The following is a 24,908-nucleotide window of genomic DNA, read 5'->3' on the forward strand; positions in this document are numbered from 1 at the left end:
TGCCCCACTCTGGCCCGTCCAGCCGAGCTCAGCCTTGTGCTCTGTCCTGTCACCCCCCAGGGCCATGAGGACAACTGCCCTGTCCTTCCCTTGTCCTGCCAGCCCTCCAATCTGTCCTCCACAGTCTGTGCCCACCACGGGCTGCACGAGGTGCTCACTGACATTCGTAGGGAGCTAAGGGTCTCCACGCATAGACTCACTCAGTGTCCTAAACCCACAGGTTGGGTGCTGCTGGCAAGGCCATTGTTCAGATGAGGGAACCCAAGCTGGGAGGGACAGTCACCTGCCCGAGGGCAGAGGGTTAGCACAGGGCTGACCTTGGATCTGAACCTGGGCCCTGACTCCAGAGCACCAGGCTGCGTGGCCCTGAACGACGCAGACCTGGGTTTCAGCTATGCTCTGCCCAAAGTGCCTCCGTGGTCCTTCCCTCGCTGGAAGGTGGCCAGCCCTGGCCCGCGTGGCAGCACTTCTGCCCATCCAGTCCCACGCGCATCTCCTACCTGCCGTCCCTCCACACGGCAACACACCCCACGCAGGGGCTTCTCAGACCAGCTCTTAACTGCTCCTTAACGCGCTGGGAGGCAGAGCCAGCGAGACAAGAACTCCAGGGCCCAGGGGGTCACAGGGCACACCAGTCCCGCAAGAGAGGGGCAGCTTGCCAGAGAGCCTTCACAGGAGGATGGCCCCAGGACCATACCATGGGGACCCCAGCATTTCACACCCCCTCTGGAGTCTCAGAACCACAGACACACACACACCCCGAACCCCCAGGAGACGATTCCCTCTCCTCACCCAGAGCACAGAGGTGGCCGGCGACAGAGGACACAGTCCTTCCACCTCTGAAAATGCGGCGAGGCTGCTCCCGGCCAGCGGAGGGCACCTCCCTCAGCTCCCAGGCCCCCGGCCAACACGAGTGCCAGAGCGAGGGGAATTCCAGGCACGGCTGAGGCCTCTCCCAGCTGGGCCTTGTCCGTCAGGGCACTTCAAGCAGAGGGCAACTGGGCGGAGGGCGGCCTCCCTGGGCGGAGGACGGGCGAGCAGGAGCACTGGAACCCACGCGAGCCACCCCGCTCTCCAGGGCACTGCTGGCGCTGCTGGACACAGAGAGGCCTGCCAGCCGGGCTTGGGCCTGCCGGGACCACCTAGCAGGCTCCGCGGCACGGCCACCCAAGCCCCTCCTGGAAGCAGCAGCGCGGTGCCCGGGCAAGGGCGACCAGGGCACGGCCCCCGAATGACACCCCTACCCCGACAAACACGCCCTGTGTGCAGCAGGAACTGCATCACCGGTCCCCGGAGGCAGGACGAAGAGCAAGGGGGGGCAGGGTGGTAAGCCGGTAGGACTGCAGCCAGCCAGAATGAGCTGGAATCCCACTACCCCCTCTCTCTCCGGGCGAGTAATTGCTCTGAGCGGCAGTGTTTCTTGCAGTGGACGGAGCAAGTCCCTCGGCCATCTACGCTGTGCTGAGCGTTAAATGAACTAATGAAGTCAAGGGCCCAGCCCCACTCGGGATGCTCAGCAGGTGCCCAATCAACGCCTGGGAAATGAATGCCTGGAGAAGATGAGCCCCTGCTTCCCCACCTCATTAGGCCCAAGCCCAGCTCCCAGCGAGGAGAAAGGGCCCTTTTTTACCCCCACCAGCAGGGCACAGAAGAGCAGGTGGACAAACCTTGGCCAAGAAACCAACAGCCTCTCTTTGTCAAGCTCAAGGTTTCTGTATGTTCCACTGGGACTCAGTTTCCTGTCCACCCCCCCCCCAGGTTTAGTGAGCCTACCTTCAGCAACCTAAGGGATCCCTGCTGAGCCTGCATCAGGGGAGGGGGAGAGGGTGAATAACAGGACCGACTGATGATATGGACCGAGCGCAACGGAGGGCCCGTTTCACTAGCCGGAAGGGCTCTCAGCAGTGACTCTGTGGCCTGCCGCTCTGTGCTGCGTACAGCACACTGTCCTGCAAGCAAGACTGCATCTCGAGTCGTCTCTCCACAGAGAACGTGGGTGCTGTTTCCTCTGTGTGCCAGCTGTGTGACCTTGGCAAAGTCATCGCACCTCTGGAGGTAGGGGGGGGAATCTCTTCTCCGTAAGCAGACACAAGCAGGCCAGAGACGCTCGTGCTCTCTACAGCCCCTGGTCATTCTAAACATAATTCTACGACGCCTAATCTCAAGCATGCAAATAAGAGGACAGGTTCTGAGCAGTCGGGTACAACCAGGTGGCTGGACAGTGTGACAGTCGCTGCAGACCGAGGAGAAAAGGAATGACCGCTCACTGAGAATCCCCAAGATGTGGCCGGGACCCAAACTGCATCTTCCTTCCCCTGAAGCCCAGAGGGATACCCACGTGCCAAGCCTGCAGAAGGCACCAGAAGCTGAAAAGACCAGCAAGGTAGAAGGGAGGAAGGGCCCGTGTGAGAACTACCCTGAGGCAACAAGATGGACAAAACTTGCCCTCTGCATTCCGGAAAGAAGGTGGCTCAGGGCTGCTGTACCAAATCCCGGGCAGGGAGGCACACCCAAGACCCAGCCCAGTAGAAATAGGAACTACCTGGATGATGTCTACAGCAGGCACTTCGCCCAGAGGTGGGCACCTTTCAGATCCTCCTGCACTGAGACATGGCAACAACGGAAAATTCCAGTAGGTTTATTCCACTCCTGAAGAGCAAGGTCCCTGAGGAAGTGAGGTACGCTTGGGGTCTATTCCAGCCCTCATTCCTCAGCCCTGGGCGCACAACAGGATCGACTCAGAAGCTTCACAAACACCAATGCTGAGTCCCCCCCCTTCTCTCCAGGATTCTGACATAACTGGGCATCAGGCCTTTTTTTTTTTTTTTTTTTTTAAAAAAAACTCTCCAGGTGATTCTAATGCACAGCCAAGGTTGAGAACGACTGCTCCAGAGTCAAAAATCTCAGCACAGAGGCCCCAGCCGCCTCCCACAAGCCCTTGAGGAACAGAAGAGCCAGCCAGGCAGGCCCTGCTGGAGATCGGTATCCTCCCGCCACCCCCCACCTCCACCCCCAAACCAGGATCAACCTGCAAAGAGCCATCTGTCTGAGATAGAATGCAGGGCCTTTGCCCAGCCCGGGCTGGGCCGCACCACGTTCCCACACACGGGACGCCACACAATTGTGTTTCATTATTTGATTACTTGAGGCATGTAAACAAAACGTGATACTACGCAAACCTGGGGTGGCAAGCACCAAAAATGATTTACTTTGAGAGCTCTGAATTACAAATGCACACACACACACACACACACACACACACACACAAAGGCCAGAAACCCTTTTAACAACCTCTTTGAATGGAAAACGGAATCTGAATTAAATGGGGATGCTCCTTCTGGGCTGCCAGATTTATTTCCCATTTCCCCTAGAAGGTCGCTAGGAATAATTATATTTTCTTGTGAATCTGTCTTCTGTAAGGATGATGCAAAACATCTCTTGTCTTCCCTGCTGAGGGACTGCCTTTGGTCCTACAGTAGATCTAGAATCCAAGAACTCCTTTAAAAAACAAAATTTTTTTTAAGCTGTAGGAAAAAGGGGAGCAAGGAAAAGAGGCAGTCAAAATTTCTAAGTTTCCCTGCGGTGCTAACAAGACTAAACAAAATTTATGCTTTGAGATAAAACAGAACCTACCGCCTCTACCTTTCGAGCCCGCCAATCAATAGCACGTGTGTACAAAACCACCATGCTCTCAGAACTGCTAGCCTCTTGGCCCCGTAGCTGTGTGGCCTTAGGCCAGTAACTTGGCTTCTCGGAGGCTCCATTTCTTTAGCTGAAACTACAGGAACGCGTGTGCAAAGCCCCTGGCCCAGGGTGGGCCCTCAATAACTAGTAGGCACTGCTATTAATCTTCGAACAATCCACACCCATTTCAGTTGAAGCCTGCTGCGCCCAACTCTTCATGGTCCTGAATCTTGGGAACCACATTATACCAGCGCAGAAGGAGAATCTGTGTCTTTGTTTCAGGGGCGAAGGAAAAGAGCAAGATCCGTCAGGAGCCGGCCTGCCCCTGCATTCTGGGGTCAAACGGGCTGTGCAGCAGCATGATTTGCTTTTACCTCCTGAGAGCAGCCCCATGGAAAAAGTCCCTCCGGGGACCAGAGATGCCTTGGAGCACTGCTGTTTCTGAGATATTCCTGCCCAGTCTGGCCAAATGGCCCCCACCCCACCCCTGCAAAATACAGCTTCCTCTGCAGCCCCCACAGCAGGAGAGGGGCAGGACCGTTAACGAAGCAGGGGGTGCCTGTCACACTTCTCCCTAACCCCTGACGTGATGTGAAATTCTACAAGGTAGACCCTTTGAAATGCAAAATCTCCCCGAGTCCTTCAAATGTGTTTTTATTTCCTCGGGTTCCTAAGGCTGCTTTCAGACCCACCCATCAGCATTTCCCCTCTCAATCACCAGCATTTAACCAAAAAAAAAAAAAGAAAGAAAGAAAAGAAAAGAAAGAAGGAGAGAGGAGGTGGTGGCTGCAGCAAGGACGTCTCTGTTTTTGAAAAAGCTCAAGTATCTCCAGCCGATGCAAGAAAGAGGGGGAAAAAAAGATCTTGTCCTCAGCTCCAGCCTCCTTACATCCCTCCTCCAAGACACCCCGAAGCCAAGTTTCCCCTGCAAGATTTCCTCCTGTCCTGACCAGACCCGCATGGACTCTGCCCCTGCTTCGGATCTCAGAGGGCTTTCTTATTAAATCAAGGATCTGGGTGCCCTCCGACCCGGACCCGAGTTAGGGAAGGTTAAGACAGGCACCACCAAAACCACAACGCACAATTTTCGAAGCCCAAGCCTTGATCCAAAACCGTGTGCACAGGAGGTTTGGATTAAACATGAAAGAAGAAATTACCTTAAAACAAAGTTGTTTGGCAAAGAAAATTACTTCACCATAAGAAAAACTCTAGGGAACCGTAAATTGCTTTTGAATATAGACTTTTCAGTGGCGCGGTCATTAATCATGTTAATGTAAACTGCGCTAAAACAAAAATTTTCTAAGCAAGTCTCCGGGCACATCAGCGTTATCTAAGCCTCTGGGTTTGTTTCCAGAGCTCTACATCCCAGCACGCAATGAAACTGCTGTTAATGGGGTCAGCTATTACAGTGCAGTCCCCGACCCTGGGCCATAATAAAGGTGACTCAGCCATGTAGAAAGAACCCTCGTAAAGTTAGGCAGGAAACAAACACAGAAATTAATCAGAGAAGGAGAGTCAATGATTTTGTAAAGTGTATTCATGGGACAAGTTTCAACAGCAGCTCTCCCCGGATGATCAGACATTTCAGAAAGGAGTTGAAGGAGGCCAGTCAACATTCCTTGCAGCAGGCAAGTCCCTCAGTCAGGCCCTGTTCTGTTAGGGTGGAGGACAGGGCAGCAGCTGGACAAGGCGAGGAGGAGCATGGAGCCCAGCAGAGTTAAGCTGCGCTGAGCCCAGCCAGACCCGGCCATGTGCTTCATGTTGGCAACAAACCGGTTCTTTCAAGAGAGGAAGACTCTGACAAAAAGGACAGCTGCAAGCAAAGCAAGAAGCTGGGGAGCGGGGGGGGGGAACCCTCGAAAAAGCCCTACATTAAGGATTCTCCCCTGACATGGAAAAAGAAATCACTTTCAGAGATTGCAAGAGCTAGTCAATCTATTAACATGTCCCCCTTGCTGGATCAATTAAAGAGAGCCCCTCCACATCTGGTTTCCATCTAAAAACCGAAACTTGTATTATCAGCATATTACATAACAAATTATGCCTGCAGGTTTCTTTTATTACACATCAGAGAGGTGTGTGTGGTGGGGGGGGGTACTGATGGCAGTTGTGCGGGTCTGAGTATTTGCTTATTTCAGGCTTTCTTAAGAGCGAGAACAAAAAAAGTTTCCGTATGGTATGCAGTTCAAAAAAGTCACACTCGCCCGGATAAAACATCAACTCAACAACCCGCCCGTGGGTCCAGCGCTCCAGGGCCTCCTGCATCAAGCAGGGGGTGAGACGGGCCAACTGTTTAAAGAGCACTGCAAACAGACACCACCAGGCTGCTCCAAGGCGTCCTCTGCCGCCAGCTCCAGGGTGTACAAGGCTCCCTCCTCTCCCATCTCCTGCGGGGGAAGAGAGCTGGCTGGCCTTTTCTGAGCTCCCACCATGGGGCAGGCGCCTGCCCCCTGAGCCCACTCAAAGGACATGCAGCCCATGAGGCTTCCAGAGAACTAGGGAGATGGAGGCTGGGGCACAGTGAAGGAACCCATAGGGAGACAGAGAAAGATGAAAGGTATGGAGAGAAAAAGCCTAAAAAATACCAACAGGGCTTCCCATAAAATGTCAACGAAGGAGAGCCCACCAAGATGACAACAAGGTATCTTAAAGCTCTTCCTAGAAGAACTTTATGAACTTCCAAAATGCTACTAGGGGTGCAACTTACCCTAAATTGAAAACAGAAGGGAGAAACTGACTATGAACGTTATCAATCACAATCGTGGAATGCTCTACTTGTCCCGCCAGCCTTAGGAATTCGAGTCCACTTCTGCAGCAACCAGTACTGCTAGCTTTTATTTAAAATTTGTCTTATTTAAACCTTGTCTTCAGGGTTAAAATGGGTGCATATCAGTACTACCTTCTCAGGGGAAAATAGTGAGCTCTTGGCCAAAGTGATTTGAACTGGTCTTAAAGTCACCTTGTTCTCTGGAGGAGCACTGGGGGGTGGGGGGGACACAGACCTGCCCCAAGCCTCTCCTTCCTTTCCTAGACTGAACCACCCCCTAGAAGCTGGATCAGCATCCTCCTTCCTGGGTCTGCAGGATGGCTGGCAGCATCCAGATCCCAGCCAAGTGCAGACACAGGGCCAAGGGCCCAAACCTTTAAACCCAAACCTTCTGCTCCCACTAAACAGGCCTATCAATAGGGACAAATAGTTGCTTTCTGCTTATCTGACTGTCCAGAGTTGGGGGGGGGGGCGGGAAGGAGAACCAAAACCCCACAGATCTGCAATTCAGTATCAAAAGTGTAACTGAGACAAGTTATTGCTAAGTGGATAAATTAAAATGAAACTAAAACCTGGCCAAATCAGCAACAGTGAGTTTCGCCCTGTCTGCTAATTCCATTCCTTCCCAAGTTCTCAAAGCGGGTGACATCTTTCAACCGAGTCTGGGATCTGAAGTAAGAGGGGCTCCCCTTCCAGCCCGTGGGAAGCGCTGGGAACACATATGCTAGTATGTCATTTGGAAGTCTGCTAATACGTTGTAAGCAGCGCAAGACGCTTGCCTGGCTTCCCAGGCCAATAAACAATGCCATTCCAACTCCTGCAGCAGTCAATAGAAAACAGTCCCTTGTCTCCGCCATCCAACAATTCAACAAACATTTGTTCCTGTTGAACAACCATCAGCCTGGCTCCATCTGCACCCGCTCCGGCAAGGCGAGAGCGGCGGCGGCGGCGGCACCCATGCCCTGGCCCAGGGTTCGGGGACCCGAACGCAGCCCACCGAAGGGGCCACTCGCCCACCACCACCGAGTCCCGAGGCTGTAACGTATGGAAGACTCGGAGTGTGGCCTATAGGAGGCAGAATCCCATTCATCAAATGCTGCAAAGAGCTGTTCTTTGTTCACCATCGTACGAAGTACTGTACGTGTTAACGAACCCCGGCGGTCAGATGGAGGGAGCCCGGCTTCAGGGGGCTTCCGGGGGCGAGGGACCCGAGCAAGCCAGCCCGCGCGACTCCCCGGCGCTCCGCCGCTGTGTCCCGCGCCACGAGCATTGTTCCCCAAGTCTGCGAGCGGGGGTGGGGAGCTGGGGGTGCCCGAGAAGCCCCTTGGAGCAACGCAAACCGAGTGCCCTCCCCGGACTCTGGGTGTCCCGGCCTCCTCCGTCCCTGCCCCAGCAAGAGAAACTCCCAGCGGGAAAGCTGACTCCCACAGGCTTGCCAATCAAGGACTGGCAAAAATGTGACTCGACCAGTGTGCCCGTGCCGGACGGCCCTTCACGCCATGTGCAAAGCCACGCCGGCGCCCCCCACTCCGCAAGCCCCCGGTGCCGCCACCCCGCGGGCTTCCCCCGCCCGGGGCAGAACGCCCCCTCACCCCCAGTGCGACCGCCCCGGCCGGTTGGGCAGCCGCGGAGCCAGCCGCTGTGCGCCCGCATCCCGGGGGTGGCGGACGCAAACTTCCGCGAACAAAAGAGTTGTCTGCAAACGGTGCGGGAACTTCGGGGCGAGCCGGGGCGCCCGGGTCCCCGGGTTCTGGCGCCTACGCCGCGGCCGCGAGCCAGGGCTCAAGCTGAGACGCGGAGAGGAGCACCCCCCCCCCGCCCCCGCCCCAGCAGTCCCTGCACCCGCCCCGGGGAAGCACAGACTTTTCTGCAGGGGCCGGTCTGGCTCGTTCCCCGGGCTGCGCTCTGACAAGTCTCACGCCTGCACCAGGGGCGACACTCAGCGCCCCGAGAAACCACTCGACCCAACGCGAAAGAAGGCAGAAAAAAAAGGAAACCAGCAATATTTAAAATAATAATAATAATCTTAAAACGGCAAGCCCAGCACACGCGCGAGCGGGGTCCCTCCAGCCCGAGGCTGCGGCGCACACGGCAGGGACCACCGCTCGGGACGGGCCCCCCGGCCGCCACCGCCGCCGCGCGGCCCAGGGTCGCTTACTGTGCGCGACGGGGCGCTCCGGGCGCGGGCCCCGCGCCGTCGCCGCCGGCGCTCGCCAAGTCGTCCCGGCTGCCCGCCGCGCGTCCGCCGCGCGCACGCTCTCCTGCCGGCGCCGAGCGCTTTGTACCGAGCGGCTCCCAGGGAGGAGGAAATCGACTTGTCACTTCCTGAACTGTTTGCAACTCGTCCCTTTAACCGGCCCCGGCCAGGCCGCCCTCGCCCGCCGCGCCCGCCGCCGCCGCGGGGCCGCCGGACCGCGGCTGTGTGTTGTTGGGTCGGGCTCTCCGCCGGCGGCGTCGCGGGGCCCGGGCGCTCGGCGGCGGCGGCGGCGGCGTGCAGGAGCCGGGCGGCGTGCGGCGGCGGCGGCGGGCGAGTGTGCAGTGCGCGCAGCCGCCGGTGGGCGGGGAGTGGGGGGGTCGCGGCGCGCCGCCGGCAGGGCTAGAGGGCGTCCTGCGGGCTGAGCCGCGCGCCGCTCGCCGAGCTCGCGCCTGCGAGGCCCCGGGACGCGGGAAGTGGCCCCGGGCCCGGGCCGCGCCGCCACCACCCCCGCGGCTGCCCGGGCCCGGAGCCAGGGGTCCCGCAGGCTTCTTCCCCCGCCCCCCGCACGAACCGGGGCAAAAACCCTGGGCCGCGTGGACTCCGGGCGTCCAGCTTCCGGGTTGTTGGGTTTTTTTGAGGTTTCAAAGAAACGATCGTTTCGGGGGCGTGCTGGGCAGCAGGGGAGGGAGGGCTGTGTTAGTGTTGTCACACTTTGGGAAAATAAAGCGCTAGTTTCCCAACTAGGGGCGCTGATGGAAATAAAGGAATGTGTACTTCAGAAGCCACATGCAAAATCTACGCCACTGGGTAAGGAGGGTTTGTGGTTGCTAAGCAGACGCAGAGCATGTTTCGTTCTGTAACTTAGGATGTTGACTTAAGTTCAGGAATGTAACCCTGATAGAATAGGCGGAGTGTTTTCATTGCACTGCTCACCTGGGGGAGGGGGACTGTTGTCCTTGTGAAGTCCCAGGTTTCCCATTGCTCGATCCGACTAGTGTATGTTATTTTATTGACCTTGTATCCAACGAGATTTTTAAAGAGAAGGGTTTTTTTTGTTTTGTTTTGTTTTTAAGAACTCCCCTATGCCTGTTTTGTGTTCTCCTTTGCCAAAAAAACAAAACACCTCATTACTTTACATGGATTGTGTCTGCGCCGTTTGAATGGTTCTATTCATAAATCAGGAAACTTTTTCTGTTGCTTCTAGGAACATTTAATTGGTTTTAATCCAATGTTTCAATCCCAGTATCAAACATAAATGAACAATTAACTTCTATGCACTTGGGAAACTATTATATTTCATGGCTATTGCTGAAATATTTCAGTTTCCCATCACACTGGACCCATTCTTTTTCAGAAAACCATGAGCTAACATCTCCTTTCATACCAGCTCCAGCTCCAGTGGTTTCTTCTACAAGATTAGGATGAACAACCATCAGAAGGATATGTGTCTATTCATTCAATTAGATGAAGTGCGATATAATCAATTCATCCTACAAACGCCAAAATGAGCTAATAGACGGAATGCTAAGATACTGATATCCTTATCCATAAACACTGCTTTAAAAGAATTTATCACAGGCCAATTCTGAAGGAACGAGAACCAAGTCTTCCTAAGTTAATCAGATAAAACACAAGGGATAATTTGAGAATGCTGCTACACTTCCTTAATGCCATCTTATCATAGTGTCACCATGGCCTTTGAGAGCTTTTAAGGATATAGTTTAATTTACTTTTTATTAGGAAGCCTAGAGTGACTCCTGCTGGCAAACATTCAGCTTATTCCTACAATTACCAGTTCATAGGGTCAATGAAACAAAACGCAGGGGGTGGTTGGGTATGGGCGGGGGGGTTGTCCAGAGCCTGGAGACAATTATTGCAACCATGATTCCTGTTGCTTTCAGGATGATTTTAGATTCACAAAATTCCAAGGATTGTGGTTATGGCAAGCTCTTTGCTGCACGCCTCCTTTCCAACCTAAAGCAGCCTGTTTTTCTGGTTCCGAGGCTTCCTTGCAAGTGCACAGAACTAAAATATCTCCTTAAGAAGCTGTGCTACTAACCAATGAATGGCTATTTCTCATGTACTTTAATTTAAATCTCCAAAGGCTAAAAAATACATACAATAAGGATTGTGTCACTTAGCCTTCCATATTATGCGGTTCTTCCCAAATAATGGAATTAAGTCCTATAGCCCACTTTTTAGGGTATACTACATAGTTACTTATTATTTTAAAAAATGTAAACTCCGCAGTTGAACTCTGGATGTAAAACGATGTAAGCTGCAATCGGGGGATGGGGGACTAAACTGTCTACCTTTGTTCAATCCTTAAAGGTCAAAGCCAAATCAAAACCAGATTTAGAGCACAACTAGGCACCTAAACACAAATTCATAAGCCAATTTAGGAGTAAATCCATAAATAATCCCAAAACGATCACTTGTAGCTTTTCTATTACCACTGACCAACAACACTAACTTGGGTAAACCGCGAACACCTGGGAAATATAAAATGTAGGGATTACTTACAGTCGCACTCCAAGACCATACATGAAACCCAAGGATAAAGCACAGCAATACTGGCTCTCCTGGCTCTGCTCAAAGCAGAAGCACCACGTGGAGGACTGCTTGTGTATGGCGTGCATCATGTCTACTCAAAACTCCCGAGGAGAATTTAAACTGAGCATCACTCTGTACTAAAGAGCTCCCCTATTCCAAGTGTAATGTTCTTAAGCAATAGGAGATGAGAAGGGTGTACTTTATTAAGAAAGGGTGTAACCAACTATAACTTGTATCAACAAGCTAATCAAGTATTCACCTAAGCATATTTATGCCAGGGAGGGTAAAGGTTGGGTTTTAATACGCACCAAGGAGTGTCCTAGGTAGTTAGTGGGTATCTTATTTTTGTGCCTTTAGAACCAGATTAATGTGATATTCAAGGAATAAGGAGCTAAGCTTTGAAGCCAACGTTGTTTAGTTTTACCCAACAAATCTATGTGTGCCTATTCTTGTAAAAAGAGTTCACCATTAGAAAGTGATAAAGCAGTTTGTCTCTGAGAATACGTAGTATTCTTTTCAGAATAAAGTGAGTGAAACAAACATCAAACTTGCTATATGTTGGACCCAACAGCACAGTATTAACCCCTTTATTCAGCTTCCAAAAGCCTCTGCCTCTTTGTCACGACTGCTGTATTAAAAGCCGGTCACTCACATTTCACACTGTCCTTTCTCAGTCTGAAAAGATCTTTTATAAAGCAGAACCTTTTAAAATTGCTTATAACAGATGATGGAAAGATAGACATCACGAAGTCCACCTGAAGCATTTTCAAAGAAACTGGCTACTGAAACAAGTTAGCAAAATACATCACTTTGGGTAACACATAAAGTTTCTGGTTAGAGATGAAAGCCAAAATTCTGACTCTATGATAGGGACAATTTTCTAATATAGATCTTATTCAGAAAAGTAAGTTCCCACATCTATGAGCCAGCTACCTAAGCATGTGATGACACACTAATCCTTCTGTTCTTTCCTTTCTGTCCTTTTTATATTGTGTTCTGAAACCTTTCCACTGATGAAAATGAATTGTAACTCTGGCTGGAATCTCTCTCATATAGGCAGATCTATCTACACGGACAGAGGCAGTGGCATCTCCCGTATCGAGGTACATACCTTTTTTAAGAGGTACTTTGGTTCCTGAAGACAGTTACTTTTTGATTCAAGAACTAAATAAAACAAATTTATCTTCATTGAAAAATAACCATGGCAGTGAATTTAATGATACCAATCTAACTCCTTTGATACAAAATGAGAGTTGAAAGCAGCTTGAAGCGGAATGCCTATTGAAATCAGTGCATGCGAATCTGCACAGCTTTGTAACCAAACGTCTAGCACCATTGAGGTACGAAGCCTGCCAGCTGGGACGGCATTGTGCACCACAAAGTGTGGGTTGTAAGCCTAAGTCCTGAGCACAAACCCTGGTTTCCAAGTTGGCAGGTGCTGAAAACACAGCAAATGTCACGCTTGCAACTCACTGGATGGAAGAACTCTGGGTAATATAAGCTAAAAGGAACAGAGCAACAGTTAAAACTTATTTCAATTTGATATATACTTTTTTCCCTTTTTTTTGGCAAGCCAATAGTAGCTCTTGATGTTATGTGCTACCAGAAAACACAAACATGAGAAAAACAGACAGTGAAAAGTTTAAGCATGGTAAATAAGCAAAAGTAAATATAATGAAGGCTTTTCATGATCTACATGCAAAGTTACTGGTGTTTGTAAAACTTACCAAACCTATTTTACTATTTTAATAGTAACAGTGAAAAGCATAATTCATTCTTGACCTTTCCCTGATCTATTTATGATCTGAGCTGAAGTACTCTAATATCACTATTAACACATTTAGTCACCCATAACCTAGCTTGGCCTTATTACTCCACCAAATACATAGCTAAAAACAAGTCACAATATTTTCATACTGTTACACATTAAATTTTAAGTAGAAAATATTTCAACAGCACACCCACACTAAATGTTTATGCTATCGTCTTCAAATGAAAACCATCTCAATTTTTTTCTTACATATCCTTTAGTGGAATTCAGATTGAGTATTTATGATACAAGCCCAAAATTTAACTTAATTTTTCTCTCCTGTCAACTATCTACCATATAAGTCATTGCCTCAAGAGCAATCTATTTTTAACTCATCCCTAGTGATATGCTGGAAGCTACTGCTATCCTGCCTAGCCCCATAAAAATGAAACAGTGAATTTCATTTTCAGTAGGTAGAAAGGAAACTGTGAAACTACATACAGTTTGTGATTTCATAGAGTTTGAATACCCAATCTAAAGACTGAATCCTTTGGATTTAAAATATCAAGGAAAAAAATCAGTCTCTGGCTCCAAAGGGGAGAACACCCCGGGAGCAGTATGAAAGGAACATGTGTCCTACATAGCATATTAGCCTGTGAATTTCTGAACTCTCCTCAGCAGTTTGTCAAGCTTCTATTTTAACCAAAAGCAAAGACGTTTTGTTTTACTGTATCCATTACTGTTTCTGAGGGACTAGGTTTGCCCATTTTGTATGCACATACCCTGGACCTGACCTGAAACAGAGAAATGACATGAGAAGTTACCTTGCTATTTTAAATACTACTTTACAGCTTCTCTTAACTTTCACAAAGAAACAAAACAAACAACAAAAAATCTTGATCAAAGTTGATCGTGATCAATCTTGATCAGGTTATTGGGTGGCTCAAGTCATGATCCCAGGGTCCTGGGATCAAGCCCCATGTTGGGCTCCCTGCTCAGCAGGAAGACTGCTTCTCCCTCTCCTACTCCCTCTGCTTGTGTTCTCTGTCAAATAAATAAAAACTTAAAAAAAAAAACCAGGTTACTTAACCATCACACTATTAAACTACTTAACTTTAGTAAACTATCCTACGGACATACATCATCATCATATTGACTGCATCCCTATAGAACTTATTAAAAATAGTTCAAAGGACTCACACTCTTTGAGGCTGACTAGAGAAAGTGACATTGCTCTGGCCAGCATTTCTCTAGGCACTAAGCAGCCCAAGCACTAAGGGAGCGACTTCACCACCAACAAAAATGTTAAATAAACAAACAAATCTGAAAACCAAATATTTTCTAGATTAGTATAAACAACTGGTTCACTGTATATTATATATGATATGGTCAGTTCCAGTATAAATTAAGGTCAAATTTGGGGTGCCTGGGTGGCTCAGTGGGTTAAAGCCTCTGCCTTTGACTCAGGTCATGATCCTGGGGTCCTGGGATCCAGCCGCATCGGGCTCTCTGCTCAGCAGGGAGCCTGCTTCCTCCTCTCTCTCTGCCTGCCTCTCGGCCTACTGGTGATCTCTATTAAATAAATACATAAAAATCTTTAAATTAAGATCAAATCAGATAAACTATAAAGTATTACCCAACATCGAACCTTGAAATGTCACTGTGAATAGCACTGTTAACTCAACTTAAAACAAGGAAAATAAATATGACTCACTGATCAAAGAAATCAAATCTAGATGATGCAAGGCAGAAATCAATAATAAAAATCTTGGGGGCGCCTGGGTGGCTCAGTGGGTTAAGCCGCTGCCTTCGGCTCAGGTCATGATCTCAGGGTCCTGGCTGGGATCGAGTCCCGCATGGGCCTCTCTGCTCAGCAGGGAGCCTGCTTCCCTCTCTCTCTCTGCCTGCCTCTCCATCTACTTGTGATTTCTCTCTGTCAAGTAAATAAATAAAATCTTTAAAAAAAAAATAAATAAATAAATAAATAAAATTAAAAAAATAAAAATCTTGGGGCGCCTGGGTGGCTCAGTGGGTTAAGCCGCTGCCTTCGGCTCAGGTCATGATCTCAGGGTCCTGGGATCGAGTCCCTTGTCAGGCTCTCTGCTCAGCAGGGAGCCTGCTTCCTTCTCTCTCTCTCTCTCTGCCTGCCTCTCAGTGTACTTGTAATTTCTCTCTGTCAAATAAATAAATAAAATCTTAAAAAAAAAAAAAGAAAAAGAAAAATATTTTAAAAAATAATAATAATAATAAAAATCTTGGAGCGCCTGGGTGGCTCAGTGGGTTAAAGCCTCTGCCTTCGGCTCAGGTCGTGATCCAGGGGCCCTGGGATCAAGCCCCGCATCAGGCTCTCTGCTCAGCAGGGAGCCTGCTTCCCTTCCTCTCTCTCTCTCTCTCTGCCTGACTCTCTGCCTACTTGTGATCTCTCTCTCTGTGTCAAATAAGTAAATAAAATCTTAAATAATAATAATAATAATAATAAAAATCTTAGCCCACTGCTTCCTAAATGCCCAGGAAGACCCAAATCCAACTCGGTTTTCATTAAACCTACATAGATAGTCGAGGGACCTGCTCGCAGTTCCCTTGTTTCATGTCGCTGGAAATAATGCCTTAGCAAGCAAACATAATGAAGCAAGTCATATCATGTTCTTGACCAATTCCAATGCATCTACATGAACATTTTCCCCATCATCTTTATTTATTACTAAATAATTATTACTAAATAATTACCACTTAAACAGACAATATCTTAAATCTGAATATCCTTAAGGAGTCTGCTGAAACACATTGTAAAGAACATTTGGTGAAAATCTGGCATTCTATCTGGTCCTCATTTCTTAGCTAAATAAAAAGGTGCTTTAGCACCAGCCCTATCTACAGACTCAAGAAGGAGCTACACAGTAGGATTTTTCAAGAGGTTCTGAAAGGCCCACCTGCTGCAAATGTTCACTCTTACACACTCATCCACCACTCCTGCTCTCTTCCCTCATCCAAACACTCTTAGAATACAGCTGAACTGAAGACATGAACTCAGTGCCCCTGAAGGGTAAAATCTTGAACAAGTCAATGCATCAGCTGCAAGGGGAGGAAGGGGTCTTGGAGAAGAGACTGGTCGCCGGGGTGAGCTAGGAATCCTGCTAAGCTGCTTCACACTGATTCTTCTCATTGAATAGTCCTAACCCTGTTACAGAAGGTGTCCACATCTGCTTCTCCCTCCGCTACACTGGAACTGCTTTGAAGAAATGTTCTGAAGGGAAACCACGTTTAAGTCCTACTATCCGGGGGCCCCTGGGTGGCTCAGTGGGTTAAGTCTCTGCCTTCGGCCCAGGACATGATCTCAGGGTCTTGGGATCGAGCCCCGCATCGGGCTCTCTGCTCAGCAGGGAGCCTGCTTTTCTCTCTCTCTCTCTCTCTCTCTCTCTCTCTCTGCCTACTTGTGATCTGTCAAATAAATAAATAAAATCTTAAAAAAAAAGTATTACTATCCGTTAAGCACTTTCCTGACATCTTTAACATACTTTTCAGCTTCCCTGAGGGGATAAGCAGGTATATGAAAGGAAGACAGTAACCCAGAGAGGTTACAAGGCCTGAGAAGGGCAGACCCATGTACTGCCTATTCAAGCATGGGTTTCTGTGTAGCATGAGAAGGGAAAGTCTCAGAGCCCTGGGACTTTATGGTTCTAAATTAGATCATCTGTGAGAATGATTCCTTTGTGTTTGCTTAGGCCCAATCTTGATTTCTATATTTCTGTATGTAAAACTGAAGGAGCCTAAACAATCAGATGTAAATTTCTTCTTGGATAAAACATAGCTATGGTCAAACAAATGTAAACTGAATTACCAAAAATATATATAACAGACAATCAATACAAAAATCTGAAGTTTACCAATGAACGCACAAAAGATGTTTTAGATGAAAAAATACATGATTTTTTGCTCCAAACGTTTTATTATATGTACACCTATTTCTCATATACATAGACACCGTGGCTTAACAGAACAGTAAAGTGACCTACCAACTGGTACTTAGCTAGTGGGAGCATTTAAACTTCTCATTTGTAGTAGAATCTACTTCATGAGCCCTTCTCTAAATCTTAGATCAATTTCAGCAGGTATTATGGACTGAACGTTTGTGTCCTGCCCCCAAATCCACATGTTGAAGCCCTAAGCCCCAATGTGAAGGTACTTGGAAGTGAGGCCTCTAGAAGGTAATCAGAGTCAGGTGAAGTCATGTGGGTAGGGCTCTCGTGATGGAATGAGTGCCCTTCTAAGAAGAGACACAGGAGAGCTGACTCCCACCCTCTCTCTCTCCCTTGTAAGCATGTACGAGGAGGAAGAGGCCGTGTGAACATATAGGGGCTGGCAGCCATCTGCAAGCCAAGAGCAGAGGCCTCAGAATGAAGCCTGCCTTGTATGCACCTTGACCTTGGACTTCCCAGTCTCCAGACTGTCAAAAGTAAATTTCTGTTGTTTAAGCCCCCCAGTCAATGGCAGCCCAAGCTGACTAGGACAGGGGTAGAGAAGAACTTTAAATATCACCTACTGACCACCCTCATTTTACGCGGAGGAAAACTGAAGCCCAGGAAAGAAAAGCGACCTGCCTATATTCCAATCATTTAGTATTTAAAATAAATATTCCCAAATTTAGTATTTAAAAAAAAAAATCATTTCTCTGCAATATTTACTCTATTAACAGATTTTAAACACTAGGTTACTATAAAATGAGAGGAATGAAAATAAATTTCAAGTTCAGAAAATAATACTGCATGTGTCACAGATTAAATCATTAATCAAATGGACTTAATAACAAAATGATGCCTCCTACCTCTGGCTATCTGAACATCTTTACCATACAGAGATTCCAAGAGGAAACCTCAGCACGCTGAAGCACCAAACCTCTGGAAAAGATGGGCTTATTTCATGGTACGGTCCGACAAGTGGATTTCCCCTCCTAGCTTAATCTGGTTAATTACTTTTTAATTAAATAATAACCACAACGATCAGTACTTCCAACTACAAAGCCATATGGAATTCGGTCCTATCTGCTGAACAAACTATCCTATCAATTTTTTGACCCAACTGGTTCTCTTCACGAAATCAGGTCTTTCCCTCTCCACCTGCGAAGGTTTCCACAAGGAATAAATAGCTCTGACCTGTGCGCCTTGGTTAGGACTGCTTCTCAAAAATCAACAAATATTATTCTCATTCAAAATAAAAGTATAAAAGCAGATTCGCTGAATCACAAATGGGCCTCAAAGGTTACATTTATAAAGAAGACAACATGCAGTTTTTCATTCACAATTTCAGGCCTGTCTTCCAAACCTTGCACACAGCTCTTTAATTCAGCCCACTTCGTTTTATTAAATGCCATATTATGATTTTCCCCATTCAGACTCCAACCAGGCTTCTTGTTGAGGACATGGAAGGAAAACTTAATTATTGCTGCTTCGGTGCATCTAAATTTATTTCATTACCAGAATCAACAGAGTAGGGCCTAGATGCTGTTGCAGAAAGGCAGACGGATATGGAATGTAAACTGCTCCTTCCTCTCCCCTTTCCCCCGCCCACCCCACCCCTCAAAGTTCCAGGGTTGGAAAGCATCCTAACTTCTTTTTTTTTTTTTTTAGCCAGGATGTACTAAAATTAGATGGGAACAAAGGACTGACATTTTCATACTAGAGGGGTGAGGAGAAAACGTGCGCTGGCAGCACCCGCTCCCTTCTCCATTTAGCTCCCTCCCCCGACTCTGCCCAGCTCTGACAAGCAGCTTGGAGGGCCAGAGCAGGAGAGCTGCGACCCTCCCAACAGCACTTAGGTTCTGCTAGAGTCACAGACAATAATAAACTGCTTCATCGGTAAGTATGTTAATGAAGAATGAGAAATACAGTTCAAGGTCCCCTTATGCAACAGAGTGTTTTCCTATTTAAGTTCCTCATACAATATCCAGGATACGCTAATCTTGGTTCATGTGTAAATTTTTAGGTATTTGGGAAAACAAATGTGTTAGACTGGCTTTTCTTAAAAAGCTTCTGGACAGCACGCACAACAAAGATCACTCACAAAATACTTATTTTCCGATGCAGTAATAATAATACATATTTTAAAATATAACATAAAAGAATTTATCATTTCTTCAGAATAGGCCACTTAGAAATGAAAAAGGTACATTTTGGTTTTTCTCTATCTTCTTCTAAGAAACTGGGCAAGTAATTTGCAATTACTCTAAGGCACAATTGATCTCCCGGTTGTAAGTCTTCCTTACAATAGTATCAGCATGACAAAAGTACATTCTGCCAGCCTCTACATCCAGTTTTTGAAGTCCCACTCCATAAAAGTATGATATTGATACACTGAGGTCCTGCGAATTATTCCTATCTTTTTAATTTGGTTTCCCTGGGCCTACACTACAGGTCTACACAGTGACAGCTCAAAATTCAGTTAGAGAAGCCCTTTTAATGATTAGTCTAATGCACTGAGTTGTAAAGATTTTTTAAAACTCAGTAAGTACTGACTCAAGCTCTCTTTTTTCCTGGTTACTGGAGCCCATCTTGACATCTAAGCTGGAAATGAATGATCTTTCAACAACACTCCAGGGATTTTGCTAAGGTCATATTCAATCATTCATTAGGCTTCTTACCCCTCGCTTTTCAGAGTTCTATTGTAGAGCTGGTTTTATTCAGCATTTATGTAGCCTGTGGGCTTGGGTATTTGTCTGCTTAATGTTGAGTTTCATTTCTATGCCCCTAACATAGGAACCCATCAATTGACCAAAGAATTTCAAACTATTCTTTTACTTTTCTAACAAATTGCATGGTGTGTATGAAGAATAAATTAGCATTAATTTTCTTCCATTAACTGTTAATAAAACATGCTCATGTGCTCCCCCTTCATCTAAGGACATCTCTGTTTCCTGCCTGACAGAGAAATGACAAGGGTTTCCTAATTTTTTCCCACTAAACAATTGTCCTTCAACCTACCATGCTCCTGGTCTCCCACAATCAAGCTCTAGGTCATGGGCAGCCTCCTTCCAGTGAAGTGTACTAGACAAGACTCCTTTCAGAGCCCATCAACAACCCCCACACATACAATTAGCTAAAGAGGTTACTACTGTGGAACACAAGACACTTCGTCTCTTGCTTTCAAAGCAGAAAGCTCTCTCTGGAGCACGTACACTCTAGCTCACAGTGCCAACAACAGGAAATCAAACCCAGGCCTCCCCACAGCAGCAGAATGCTGGCCTGGAGAGCAACTGAGTTTTCACATTTGTATATATTTTCATTATGGACTACCAGACACATGCATGCATAAATACGTAAAATAAAATTATTTAAGAAAACATATATCTGAGTCTATTGACATAAGCAGGGATACTCTATTTCTTTGCATACCAAGTTAAGGAAAATTATTTCAAAGGTTAGAGACTAACAAAGGTTCCTTAAAAATTAAGCTTTCTACTATACTCCGGATGAACGTGAATTAAGGTCAACACATACTATATAATATTACAGTATCACAGAAAATTAAAAATAAAAAGTAAACTGAAACACATTATTCACTCAAAGACTTAAAGTCTTTTGTATGGGGTACCAGGGTGGCTCAGTCGGTTATGAGGCTGCCTTTGGCTCAGGTTGTGATCCCAGGGTCCTGGATCGAGCCCCACGTTGGGCCCTCTGCTTAGCGGAAAGCCTGCTTCTCCCTCTCTCTCTGCCCACCGCTCTGCCTACTTGTGCTCTCTCTCTCTCTGTCAAATAAATAAATAAAATCTTTTTTAAAAAAACTAAAAATAAAAAATAAATAGAAGTCTTTTGTATACGTTTACCTCCCTTCCTCCCCCCAAATAACAGAAAACTGCATGCATGTCACAGAGGAAGAAAGGCAAACTTGCTGCTACTACAATGGGGGGAAAAATCAATTCAAGGACAGTTTGTACTTATTTTAAAATGGCTTCAGTCAAGCTGCCAAGAGGAGTGTCAGGTTTGATTCTCATATGCATAAATGCCAGTCCCAAAAAGCAACTCTAACTTGTGCACCTGGCTTAAAACAAAATGTTCTGAAACTTTCTATTTGTTAATTGGTGTAACCCACCCATTCAGCCTCAAATCCCTTGGGACGGGCCGCGCGCTTCCTACACACAGACGCCCTGCTCTGCAGCAGTAACAGCGTAATGAGAAGCAACAAGGGCACGCAGGCTCTGGAAAGAAACTTCGTTTGCATTTCAAACAAGTTTCCTCAAAATAGGAGTGTCTTTTGATGAAATAAAATTACAATTCCAACTTTTTATGCAGAGAAACCAGCGCTCACTACATAACTCACGCTCCCTTTTATAACCGTATAATTTCTTCCAGTTACCCACACAGTCACGTGCTTTAACGAAACTCAGTTTAACAGTCACATATTTACGACTTGCTTCAGTAACTTGGGGCCATTTACTGGCCTCGTTTTTTAAAGTGTGGTATTATTTGAAAATACTAATTTAGTGTTCGCATTTTGGGACCTTCCATTTGTTCTAATTTCAACCTCTGAGAGGCTGGCTTCCAGCAGGATTAACTGATAAGGAGAGATCACAAATCCCTTCTCCTGACCTTAGCAACAGCTCCATGATTCCCCCAAATCCTTCTTCTCTGCAAATGGAACATACATCCCCCGCCACAAGGGTGACTCGAGGAGCTTTTCAACAAAGGCCCACTCCAAGCTATCGGTGAATCAAACTCAGTGCCTCAGTCTGGAGCACAGAAAGCCCTTTCTGTTAGAGTGATGCTTGAAAATACCAGACGTAACAACTCAAAATTCTAAAAAAAAGTACTTCCACACTACTATCCTATTTGATATCAAGGAACAGTAATATGAAAAAACAACAAAGAGCAGATCTCCTCAATAAATTATGAACTGTTTTCCTGTGGTTTAAGATCCTTTGCCTAATTTGTAACATTAACGCAATTTTTTGGTAAGTTTAAATCACATATATATTTTGAAGGAACTCCTCACTCTTTACATGTTAAAAATTAAAGGTTTTCAAACAATGTTATTTGTGTTGAAAGCTTTTGTAAATGTCTTCAGTTATCTTGTGCAAGGCAGGTAGTAATCTTAACGGCTGATTAATGTTGATTTAAATCAAGCCCCTCTGCTCCCCGTACTCCTGCCCCCATTCAGACACAAAAAGAAAAGAAAAAAGGATTATAATGCTAGACTTACTCGTTACTAGATTAACATTTGCCAAACAAAAATCCAACCAATCCAAAAAGTTGAAAATCATCAAAAACTGTATCACTTTAAAATCTGTATTGTGGCTCCAATATGAAAATATTATCCCAAATACAAAACTGGCATTATATATTAACATCTCTCTTCAAAAACATTAACAAATAAACTTTCTCTTTCTAATTAGCCCTAACTAAAATATCTTTGTCCCCACGTCCTCAAAGGCTTATATATACTTATAGCCTACACCACCCTTTCCAGAAAGAATGCCACTATTCAGTTCTTGGTTAGGCAAGTCCGTTAAGACAAAAGGGAGATGGAGAAAAGTAGGGAAGGATGACGCACTAACTCACAGGCCACAGACCAACACTGTCACAACAAGGAGCTGCAGAACTCCTGAAAATTCGACTATTCAATTTCTCTGACAGTGTCTTCTCTGGACCAGTCCTGGTTCCCCTACTGAACTGCAAGTACCAATAAAGCAAAGACTTAGAGGAGGCAGAGGGGGCTAATATGCTAGAGGGAGAGAATGGGTTTTAGTCAGACCCAAAGAATCCTTCCTGGCTCCATCCTACACTAGCTTTGTTGTTGTTGTTGTTGTTGTTTTAAGATTTTATTTTGGGATGCCTGGGTGGCTCAGTTGGTTAAGTGGCTGCCTTCGGCTCAGGTTATGATCCTAAGGTCCTGGAATTGAGTCCCGAATCGGGCTCCGTGCTCAGCAAGAATCCTGCTTCTCCCTTTCCCTGCTGCTCCCCCTGTCTGTGCTCTCTCTCTCTGACAAACAAAATCTTTAAAATCAATAAATAAAGATTTATTTTTAAGTAATCTCTCTATCCAATGTGGGGCTTGAACTCACAACCCCGAGATCATGTTGCATGCTCTACCAACTGAGCCAGTCAGGTGTCCCAGTACTAGCCCTTCGGTATGAAGAAACCAGAATAAGTTAATACATACCTTAAGAAGATATCTAGAGGATTCAGTGACTTAATACTATAATGTAACTTAACACGGTGCTAGCAGATAATGGGATTTGTTAGCTGTCTTTCCTACTTCCTGTTTATCCTTCGCGGTGTGTAAAAGGCCATCAGCAGCAAAATACAAGCTCAATAAATATTTCTTGATCAACTCACACATTTATCTGATTTTGTTTAATTATACACTTGAAAACTAAGGGACTTTTCTCAGATATTAAAATTTTTTTTTAAATAACCACCATTCAACCCAAAATATTATACTTATTATGTTTCATAGACAGTTTAATAAAACGCTAAGAAAGTTGGTGTTTATTATTCTCACCCTGGAGTAGTTTCATCAAATCTTAATGAGCAGCTATATTCGATTCAACTTTTCCAAGGCACAAAAACCAAGAATACATGCTTTCTGTAAATTCATTTACTGCTTTAACGTTTTTGACTGTTCAGCAGTTACAGAAAATTTTTTTTAATCAAAGAGAAAAATACTTACATCTCAAATACAAAAGAAAACTTTAAATGGTTCTTGGTTGGTCTCTAAAACTCAACCGCTCACATGTTCATATTCTTACCAACCCATTTCATCTCTTCAACATGTGCATCCTGGGTACTTACTAAGCATTTATTTGCACTGGCATTTTCTGTGTCAGGTTAACTTTGATGTGGAGCTTCTTAATGAAGCTAACTGAATTTGTCCAGTGGAAAGTCTCACGTTTTCTGGAAAACCAATGCCGTTACACTGTTTCCAGATCTGCCTCCAAAGCTGAACGTGGGTGTTGGCAGCTCTTCGAAAAGTTCAAACCCTGTCAGACAAGATTAAAATACTTTTAATAGGGACTGAATCCCACAGTTAAGGGAAATTTGTATGAACAATGTACTTGCAAACCTTTTTTATAAAACTATTAACTGTGACGGAATTTCACTTGATAATTTTTCAGTTCTACTGTGTGCACAGAGTACATACACACTAATGCTTGAAACTGAACAAGGAACAGACGAGCCCCAAATCAAATTGCAGAAAAGAGGCTTTCCATCCATTCCTCTTTCCCCCACTTCCTGTCTACGATCCCTACACTCCGCCTCTCCCTAGACTGCTGCACCATCGCACTTGGAGGAAGCAGCCATCACATGCTGAGGTCTTCCCAGGATTCGGGCACTGTTCTGAGGGGTTTATATGTAGTAACTCGATCCACATCACACATATAAATGTACTTAATACAGAGGGGTCAAACAATGTGGAAATCAAGATGCATTTGTAGAAGATGAAAAAGTTCTGGAGATGGACGGTGCTCGTGGCTGAACAAAAATGGGAAAGAACTTAATGTCACAGAACCGTACGCTTTAAAATGGCTAAATGGTAAATCTTACCTTGTATATATTTTACCACGACAAAAAAAAAGAGTTTGTAAACAAAAACCAAGATCTAGACTGAACTAATGAAGGATCTGGGAAGAAAAGGAAGTAATAACTTTCAAAGCAGCACAGTGTGACTTAAAAATTAATGTGGATTCAAGAGTCCTGGGTTCAAGTTCCAGCTCTACCACTTACTAGGTGAAAGATATGCTGCCGGGACCCTCAGTTTCTATGCAAGGAGGTTACACATAACAACGCCCCTACCTACCTCACAGTGATTTTGCAAAGATCAAAATAAGATAACACAGTATTTTCCTGAACTATAAAATGAAATGGAAAGTTAACATTTCATTATTTAGTTTTGAAAAACTAAGATAAGCAAGGCTGAAGTTAACCATGGTTTTCCCTAAGCGATGGGACTATTAGTTTGGAGGGTAG

The 24,908-nt window shown here is 46.1% G+C and overlaps 1 protein-coding gene across 7 annotated transcripts in view; it reads right to left on the bottom strand.

The window, feature by feature from the left end:
- EEF1AKMT2 (EEF1A lysine methyltransferase 2) overlaps positions 1-24,908 on the bottom strand; it is a 69,517-nt gene that overhangs the window by 22,750 nt on the left and 21,859 nt on the right. For 5 of the 7 annotated variants that reach the window (XM_082721687.1, XM_082721686.1, XM_082721688.1 and 2 more), the window contains exon 6: positions 23,524-23,920. In XM_082721687.1, the coding sequence (XP_082577813.1) occupies positions 23,826-23,920 (95 nt within the window). In that variant the 3' untranslated portion in view covers positions 23,524-23,825. Of the gene's footprint in view, positions 1-23,523; positions 23,921-24,908 lie in introns of those variants that run through there. The other 2 variants (XR_014309181.1, XR_014309182.1) reach the window with 1 other exon arrangement.

Source organism: Mustela nivalis (assembly GCF_964662115.1).
Source record: "Mustela nivalis genome assembly, chromosome: 2".
Lineage (NCBI taxonomy): Eukaryota > Metazoa > Chordata > Mammalia > Carnivora > Mustelidae > Mustela > Mustela nivalis.